This window comes from Camelina sativa, chromosome 5, assembly GCF_000633955.1.
Source record: "Camelina sativa cultivar DH55 chromosome 5, Cs, whole genome shotgun sequence".
NCBI classification, from domain to species: domain Eukaryota; kingdom Viridiplantae; phylum Streptophyta; class Magnoliopsida; order Brassicales; family Brassicaceae; genus Camelina; species Camelina sativa.
Genome location: NC_025689.1, coordinates 34,701,267 through 34,709,792, shown reverse-complemented (window position 1 = coordinate 34,709,792; position 8,526 = coordinate 34,701,267). Strand labels below are relative to the sequence as shown.

Genomic DNA, 8,526 nt, shown 5'->3' with positions numbered 1-8,526 from the left:
AGATTTCGACACGAATTTAGTGGCTGGGAGCGCCATGGATCTCTTATTCTGGCACAAAGCCACGTGTGTCATTCTCGAGCACCGGGCCACCGGATATAAATGAGTGAGAACACGACGCGCGTGGTAGACCGCGAAAAAACACTCAATGCTTTCTAGAGGCAAGATTCTCCGTCGTCCAGATGAACACCAATAGACGGTTGAGATTTAACCAACCGAGTCGATTGCTCAGCTCGGGTGAGTCAGGTATAGAGAACGAGCGAGTCTTGGTTCTCGTCTTCGAGTCCATCAGCTGGAACATCCACACGCTATGCGCAATCGCCTCACTCAGCCGCAGGTTTTGCGCAATCGCCAGACGAATTCTATGGCGGCGGCTCTGCGTGAACCGTGCTCCGGGGATGGTGGCGGCATTGTCCGGCGCAGATCCCAGCTGGCGAATCGACGGCGGTTGGCACGCGTTAGCGAAGCTCATGTTCTTCTGCGGCGGTGGCGAGTCGACTCGGTATTTCAATCTGAGTCAACCGTCGCTGGGTCACTTCGCATGCGAGTCCAGATTCTCCAAGACCTCCGGCAGATTCTTCCTTCCGAAGAATTGCCGGCGTGATCTATTATACATAAGCGATCCCTGCGAGCATCACGCGGTGGGTGGAGACGAGCACTTGGGGGTTTTCAGAGGGGTGTTTCGGGAATTTATGAGGTCAAAGACGAGGGAGTGCCTCGTGAGAAGACAAGCGGCGCTGGAGGAGAAGGTTAGGTGTCCGTATTGCGGAGGGCGCGTGTGGAGCATGACGGCGGCGCGTCTAGTACCGAAGAGCGCAGCGCGGAGGCTGGGATCACGGGAAGGTGGGTTAGAGTTTTTCGTGTGCGTGAACGGTCACTTGCACGGAACCTGCTGGCTCATTCCGCTTTCGTCTTCAGACGAAGAAGAGAATGGTGAAGAGGAGGACAACAGTGACGGCAGTGTGATCTAGTCCAATGGTGGTGGCGTTTTGTCCACGTGGAATTAGGTCTCTTGGCGGGGAATTTTATGCAAAAACCACGGGAGGAGATGTCAGTCAACTAGATTCTCCTATGACATGTGGAGCTCACTAGTTGCCCGGATGATCGATGATGTGGATCGTGAGAAGATCTTCTAGCATACACTCTATACCTAGTACCTACTAAGCTTAATACTGATTCGGTTGGTTTTAGGTTTAGATTATCTTGGTACACTCTCTGAATTTTTGTTGTAAAATTAATTATTGACTGGCCAATTAGTTTGGTGAAGTTTAAAACAAATCGAAAACAATAACATTGACCCCTCTGTTGTTTCTATGACCAACAATGGCGCTATATATGTTTTCAAACGACGAAAACATGGATCATATATAGGGTTCTACTTTCCATATAATACTTGCTCATTTAACTGGTTTCAATTGAGTTTGTTAGTTGCTTTTTGTTCTTCTTGATCACTTGCAGTAATAAAACAATGGCTTGACACAACAAACAAACAAAAAAGTTGGAAGATGGTCGTTAGGTTCATTACAGGATACTAAAGTCAGTAGGTATAAAGTGTTGTGCCGATTGCTGGAAAAGTTGGAAAGTGTTCCTCGTAAAAGTCTTAATTATAGATTCGAGAATCGTATAGCTTTAAAGATCAGGTTTAATACACTGGTTCCAATGGATGCAGGTGTGTAAAATAACCAAATGGGGGAAGAAAGAAAAAGAAGAAAAGCAGAGCTTGATGAGATGATCAGTAGTGAAGCAGGCACTAGTTCTGAGTTATGACAACAGTAATAATCCTAAATCCATGAGCAGCCAATGCCACACAATGTTAACATCCATCCATGTCGATATAAATATATAATTAGTAGAGAGGAGGAACGTTTTTGACTTTTTGTGGACTTGTCCCTTTAGTAGAGAGAGAGGTTTGAATTTACAACATTTTTTTTACTAGATTTGGGTTTTGTTGTTTGTCCAAAAAAAAAAAAAGATTTGGGTTTTTCTTTTAGGAAGGAGATAATATTGGATGTATTTTGCTATTTTTAAGAAATAGTTGAGGGCAAGAAAAAAAAAAATTTTTTTTTTTGAGAGAGGGTTTAAGGGAGGCGACGCGACGGAGGATTTGATTTGAGTCCCGCGAGGAAGCAGCAACGGACTCTTTCCCTTTTTTTTTTTGGTATCTGTGCTTCGATATCTGCTTTATCGGCAAAACAAGCAAAGTCCGTTTTGTTTCTCGGAAGAAGAAGATTTGATTTTCTCGTGAAGGAATCAGTGGAAGAAGAAGATGATAGAGTTTTATTTAGGTGGATTGATATGCCTAAGCGGCACCGCTCTTTATATTCTCAGTAAGCTCACAGACAGGTTAGGGCTTTTTTCCCCTTTTTGGTTTACTTGTTTGAGTGAGAGAATGTGTATAATAAATTTCATCAATCTTTCCTGTGACAGTGATTTTGAGATGCTCAATCCAGCCACTAGGGTTCACCAGATCAAGGATTTGGGTATGTTCCTTCTTCCGCCATTGATTCAGTTATGATGGGTCTTTTTTTTGTTTGATTTAAGTCTGTGGAATCCTTCTTCTTCAGAGCAATTGCTAGCATTAGAGAGCAAGATCGTATCAGTATCAGGGATCGTTGGCTCTCAGACACCTATCAAGTGTGAGCTTAGTGATACCCTCTCTGTTTTTGTCAAGAAAACGGTACGTCTTATGGATTTTTCATAGACACTAGAAGTTAGATACCCTTTCTCTCTCTCAGTTTTCAGTGTGATTTTGGATTTTGTGTATGTATGTATCTTTAACTTTAGGCACAACAAGTTTTCTTGAAACGTAATTGGTGGTTTTCATGGGTTCAAGATAGTAACTGGATGGTTCCAATCACTAAAGAAGTCCCTTGGTACCTGGTAATCCTGTCTGTTGGATTTCAGTTTCAACTGTATTGAACTCGACTTGTCCTGTTTGGAATGTATTCCTTTTTTTAAGTCAATTTGTCTACAATCTGTATTCTAGGAAGATGGGACAGGTCGTGTGAATGTTGCTGAAGCTAACAAAATAATGAGCATTGCATTGAGGGTCGGAAGTGAAGTATTTGAAGAGTCAAAGCCGTCATCCGATTGCCTCAAAGGCCTCAAGGTCTTCCTTTGTTTCCAGTTTTACTTCGATTTGCTTTTCGTTTCCTGTTTTGTCAACGCTAATACAATACTGCATCATTGTCTACAGATGCTTGGAGTAAAACACACTGAGCATGTCCTCCCAATTGGTACATGGGTTACAGTTGTTGGTGAGGTATGTCTTCTTATCTGCCTGTGGTCCAAAATCTTCTTCTTATACACCAAAAATAATACGTTTTACAATGTCATTGTTGTTGTTACTTAATTACCATGTTAAACAGGCTGTTAAGGACAGTATGGGGGTTTTCACGATTCAAAAACCCGAGAAAGGACCTTTCTTTGTCTCACGTGTACCGCTCGATAAGATCACCTCTTCATTGGTAATGTGGTCAAGGTTGTTTCTCTTCTCAGTATGCCTATTCCTTTCCTAAAAATCTGAGATTATAAAAGTTCTAAAACATCTTTTTGGCAGGAGGTTCAAATATGCCTCCATAGGTTTAACTGTTGTTGGTGTGATTCTGATTTCAAAGCCTGTGATTCAGTATATTCTAGAGAGAAGGCGGGAGCGATTGTTACGGATTAGGTGCGTCGCATATTAACCAAACCCATATTCTTGCGCACATAATTAATTGGTCATTCCAAACTAACTGTGAAGCTATTTGTTGCAGAGTTGCTGATGCAGCAGCTGCTAAGAGAGCCGAACTAGTAACTAGAGGTAGGTAGTATCCATTAGAGTTTGCAGTAACATGAGAATCCTATTTTTCTATGCATACGCTTAAAATTTCTCTGCTTACAAAAATGTCTCACCAGAATTGGGAACTCAGCATGAGAACAACTCAGATAGTAGTACAAGCAGAGATGGCGATGTACCAGATCTCTGTGTGATCTGCCTTGAGCACAAGAATGATGCGGCTTTTGTTAAGTAAGAATATTGTTTCTCTTTCGAAACTCATGAGCCCTCTCACTGATCAGACTACATAGCTTTTGACTATTCTTTTGTTTGGTTTGCACTTGTAGGTGTGGTCACGTGTGCTGCTGCTTAACATGCTCCTCGCACGTGAAGGCATGTCCTCTTTGCCGGAGACCAATAGAACAAGTATTGAAGATTTACCGCCTTTGAAGACATTGAATTAATCCTTCCCATCTACCATAACCAAATTCCGTACACCAACTAACGATCATTGAGTCTTGTCTATAAAGCCTTTTAGAACCATTTTTGTATTGAAGAACGTAACTGTAAAAGGGAAGCAAAAGCTAATGGAAATAGTGAGCTAATTACCTGAATCCCAAATGAAATTTCAATTTTTAAAAGAGAGAAATTGAATAAGAGTTGATTGATTCCGTGAAACAACATCTTGTATTGAAGAACTTGTACAAAAATTTCTACATTTCTTTCCCACCCTAACCAGAAACCTCATTGAAGTAAACAAAGAGAATGTTTTTGAATTACCAGAGTTTGCATTATAAAACCCCCTCTTCTTACTGAACTTTGATTATCACCAGCTCTTCTTGGATTACATACTTCTATGATCAAAGCAAACAGCAAACAGACAACAAAAGTAAAGAAAAAAAAAAGGCCATAAGAACAAGCAAGGCGGAGCTTTGACATGTCCTATCCGAACCTCTCCGAGTCTTCCTCAAAACTAGGTACTGTTGTGAGTGTATGTAGGCGAGCTGTGACGTGTCGGAGGATACCAGACGAACCAGATGGCATCTCCGACAGATGAGTTACTAAGAAGAATAATGGGCCTGAAACGAATTGAGCCCAACAAAGAACCTGAGACAAATGTGAGCCCATAAACGGAAAAAAACGAAGATGAAACCAACTAAAACCGGAAGGTTAAAAAATGGATTCGGATCGTCATCACCCACCCAAAAGTCACAATACCTTAACGCGAAAACAAACAGCTTAATAAACCAACTAAACCGAAATTGGCAACAATTTAGACCGAACAACTTCAAAATCGAACGAAGGAACGGACGGTTCAGGATTGTCTCTGATGAGCATCATCATCGTTTTCTTCGTGAATCTTGATAATCAAAGAATCAGTTCTGGTGGGCTTTTAAGTTGGGCTTTTAAATTGGGCTTCGTGAAATTAAGGAGTGGTGGACTCTAGTAGTTATACAAGCCTAAGAGGAGTTGTATTTAAAAGTTAACATATGCTTCTAGAAGGGAACGATCATAGTTCTTCTAGAAAGGTCATAATAGTTCAAAAATTAAATTTTGTTTTTCCCTAATTTTCATTTCTTTTTCTTTCTATAACGTATAAAAATAGAAAAAAGTAAAATTTCCATTTTCCATATCAGATATTTCTTATAAATATCTCAACAATACTTCTTCTTCACCAAATAGAAAAAAAAAAAAAAAAAACAAAAAAAAAAGTTTGAGCGAGAGAGAGAGAGTGAGAGAGAGAGAGAGAGAGAGCGTTCTCTAGCTAACGGCGTTGGGTCTCCCTCATCATCAAGCGCTCTCGTCGATGATGATTTTTAAAGAAGGAGGAAGAACACAAATTAGGGTTAGGGTTGATGATGACTCAAACAACAACAACAACAACGGACATCGCAACAAACCATCTTCTAATTCTCTCTATTTGCGGGTCGTGGTTTCAATAATAAACGCCAAACGATGTAATTCATACTTTGGGGATTTTTATTTTAGGGTTTACATAATATTTTGGTTTGGGGATTTTTTTTTTTTTAGGGTTTCTATTTTTCAGACTTTTGTAAACTAGCGAACGATGATGGTTTCTTATTATATGTTGTGCAGGTCTGACATGGTTTGAACTTTGAAGGTGAAGACGAAGAAGAAGACTCTTGACTCCTTGAGGTGGTTTCGCTTCAACAAAATCCTTTTGGATTGGATTGGATTGGATGGAATTTGCTTATTGACTCTGTTTTGTTTGCTCTACTAAGCAGCTAACTGATCTATTCTCTTCTCTCTTGCAGGAACAAACCCGTCAGATCACACAGAGACGTCTTCTATTTCTTTGACGAAAGGAGTGTTTTAAGCAGGTAATCAACCTTCTTTATGAATTTCTTATTGATGTTGTTGTTTAAATTCAGACTTGATAACTAACAATGGTTTCTCCTAATTTTTATATGTGCAGATCGGAGATGGTTTGAAGAATGATGAAGGATACTCAATACTGCTTAATGTTTTCTTTCTATCATCAGCACCACAATCCATAAGTGAAGACCGAGAGAATGGTTCACTTTCTTCCCAATTATTACTACGGATGATGATTCCTTTTGAGGGTTTTCAATTTGGCTCTTACAAATTTAACTAACGATGCTTCTTCTTCTTAATTCTCTATGTGCAGATCAATGGTTTGAAGTATGAATTATGTAATTCGGACTTTCAGAGACTTGATAACTTAACTATGGTTTCTTCTAATTTCCCTCTTTGTGCAGATCAGTTTGAATAACGATGAAGAGGAAGAAGACTCACACTGCCCCGACACCATTAGTATTAGACTGATTTGACGACGGCCAAGTAATAAAGGTTTTGAAATTCTTGGTTTTTTTTTGTTTTTAGTGTTTTCACTTTGGCGTTTCTATCATCTAATTCTTATTCTATATGTGCAGATCAGAGATGGTTTTAAGAATGATGAAGAAGACGACTCAAGACTGTTTGAGGTTTTGTTTGTTGTTTCAGGGCTCTCTTTCTTCCCATTGTAACCGATGATGATGATGATGCCTTTTTCTAGTTTTCTTCACTTAATTAGAACAGATTGGTCATAGCTTAATGAATCTGTTTTGTTAATCTACCATGAACTCATTATTTTTTCTTTCTCTTTCAGGACTTTCATCTTTAAACATTGGCTAAGTAACCAGCCTGCATACAGGAAGACAGAAATCTTCTATTGCTTTAACAAAAGATGTGTCTAACTACGCAGGTATTATTGTGAAGCTTCTTTTCACTTGGATTTTAATATTTATACACTTGCGATTTTGGTTGTCTCTTCAGACTTAATAAATTAACGATTGCTTTTCTGATTCATTGTGCAGATCCAGAGAGATATGATTTGAAGAATGAATGCAACTTTCATTATAAAAACTTGGCCGAGGGGCGTGCTCACGGTTCTGATTCTTTCCTCCGATGGTAAAATTTCTCTTCTTGCTCTCTAAGTAATCTCTATATCCTCTCTTCCTTTCTTTACTTAACCAATACTAATCTTCTGATTCAATGTGCAGATCGGAGGTATGTTGTTTGGTTTGAAGAATGAAGTTCCTTTTCCTCCGATGGAGAAAAATGCTCTGTTTTCTCTGTAACTAATCTGATATTACTAATCTCAGTTACCTCTCTTCCTTTCTTTACTTTCTTCTCTTTCAAGTTTACTCAACCAATAGTAATCTTCTTATTCAATGTGCAGATCGGAGGTATGTGGTTTGGTCTCTAGAATGAATGGAGGAAAATTCTCTGTTTTCTCTGTAAGTCATTTGAGATTACTAATCCCAGTTACCTCTCTTCCTTTCTTTACTTTGTTCTGTTTCAAGTTTACTCAACCAATAGTAATCTTCTTTTTTCTTTTTTTTTTTGGTTTATATTCAATGCAGCCAATTCTAATCCTTTTTTTTTTTTGGTTCTTACTTTTGCAGAAACTACATCTGCATGAGACATCTTCAATAGCTTCAACAGAAGTTTCTAAGCAGGTACGTAGCTTCACAAGGTATCGTTTCTCCACCTATGAGTATTTGAATTCAGTGTTTTTGTGCAACTTATGATTTGTGTCTCTGTCTTGTGTATCTTTTGTCTTCAGTTGATGGTTTATTTTGCCTCTGTGTAGGATCTAAGCGGAAAGAGGATGTTGCTGCACAAGGTACATATCTTTTCAGTTGATGGTTTACTTTGAGGAATTGCATTCAGTGCAATTTAGGATATGTGTCTATGTCTGTTATGAATAGCTTTATTTCCGTGTTTATTGGCATCTGATTTGCTCTTATATTACCTTTCATTGTAGCCGGAATTGTTGTTAAGGCGAAAGTGAGTCAAAATTTGAAGTTCTGACCCGCGGATGATGATGACCCTAACAACAAGAATAGTAAAAACCCTCTTCGTGTAAGTACAATTTTCTTCTTGTTTAATTTTTTTCATTGATAATATAAAACGTACATCACCTTAGTCTCGTCTCTTGTCTTCTAACTCTCACATGAATTAGCTGGAGGATACGCTGGGCAAGTGATGGATGATTGGCGGAGGACGACGTTACATGTTCATTTCCATGACGTTTCTATCATCTGATTTGACGAGGACCAAGTAAACAAGGTCTTTAAATTCATGGGTTTTTTTTTTTGTTTTTAGGGTTTTCAATTCAATTTGGCTCTTACAGATTAACTGACGATGGTCTCTTCTTCTTATTTATCTATGAGCAGATCAGTTTGGATAACGATGAAGAAGTAGACTCAGACTGGTTAAGGTTTTGTTTCTATCATCAACACCAC

At 39.0% G+C, this 8,526-nt stretch overlaps 2 protein-coding genes and 1 long non-coding RNA gene across 14 annotated transcripts; all 3 read left to right on the top strand.

Annotated features, from left to right (window-relative positions):
* On the top strand, nucleotides 100-1,298 carry LOC104788640 (EID1-like F-box protein 3). Its single transcript, XM_010514403.2, has one exon. The coding sequence runs from the start codon at nucleotides 180-182 to the stop codon at nucleotides 966-968; it is 789 nt and encodes a 262-aa protein (XP_010512705.1). The 5' UTR covers nucleotides 100-179; the 3' UTR covers nucleotides 969-1,298.
* LOC104788641 (E3 ubiquitin-protein ligase SPL1-like) lies at nucleotides 1,032-4,368 on the top strand. Of its 7 annotated transcripts, none has more exons than XM_010514409.2 (13): nucleotides 1,032-1,150; nucleotides 1,667-1,904; nucleotides 1,989-2,340; nucleotides 2,425-2,477; nucleotides 2,562-2,674; nucleotides 2,782-2,877; nucleotides 2,984-3,106; nucleotides 3,194-3,259; nucleotides 3,366-3,478; nucleotides 3,557-3,667; nucleotides 3,753-3,799; nucleotides 3,895-4,006; nucleotides 4,102-4,368. In XM_010514409.2, the coding sequence occupies exons 3-13, from the start codon at nucleotides 2,264-2,266 to the stop codon at nucleotides 4,202-4,204; spliced, it is 1,014 nt and encodes a 337-aa protein (XP_010512711.1). In that variant the 5' UTR covers nucleotides 1,032-1,150; nucleotides 1,667-1,904; nucleotides 1,989-2,263; the 3' UTR covers nucleotides 4,205-4,368. The 7 variants fall into 7 exon arrangements, with proteins under 7 accessions (XP_010512711.1, XP_010512708.1, XP_010512710.1 ...); XM_010514406.1 differs by having other exon boundaries at nucleotides 1,057-1,150; nucleotides 1,456-1,904; XM_010514408.2 differs by having other exon boundaries at nucleotides 1,089-1,177.
* Nucleotides 5,438-8,502, top strand: LOC104788638. 6 transcript variants are annotated; one of them, XR_768476.2, is made up of 16 exons: nucleotides 5,438-5,712; nucleotides 5,852-5,911; nucleotides 6,031-6,096; nucleotides 6,192-6,291; nucleotides 6,405-6,411; nucleotides 6,496-6,586; nucleotides 6,670-6,720; nucleotides 6,885-6,980; nucleotides 7,093-7,186; nucleotides 7,279-7,352; nucleotides 7,458-7,515; nucleotides 7,684-7,754; nucleotides 7,872-7,904; nucleotides 8,046-8,143; nucleotides 8,244-8,350; nucleotides 8,458-8,502. It is a non-coding gene; the product is annotated as an uncharacterized LOC104788638 (long non-coding RNA). The 6 variants fall into 6 exon arrangements; XR_768475.2 differs by having other exon boundaries at nucleotides 6,405-6,418; XR_768479.2 differs by lacking the exon at nucleotides 6,405-6,411 and having other exon boundaries at nucleotides 7,684-7,737.

Bases quoted from the DNA above. Each gene is read 5' to 3' on its own strand.
- LOC104788640 (XM_010514403.2), top strand. From the start codon at position 180: ATGAACACCAATAGACGGTTGAGATTTAACCAACCGAGTCGATTGCTC.
- LOC104788641 (XM_010514409.2), top strand. From the start codon at position 2,264: ATGATAGAGTTTTATTTAGGTGGATTGATATGCCTAAGCGGCACCGCT. The intron at 2,341-2,424 runs GTTAGGGCTTTT...TTCCTGTGACAG, and splicing joins CTCAGTAAGCTCACAGACAG to TGATTTTGAGATGCTCAATC. The intron at 3,260-3,365 runs GTATGTCTTCTT...CATGTTAAACAG, and splicing joins GGGTTACAGTTGTTGGTGAG to GCTGTTAAGGACAGTATGGG.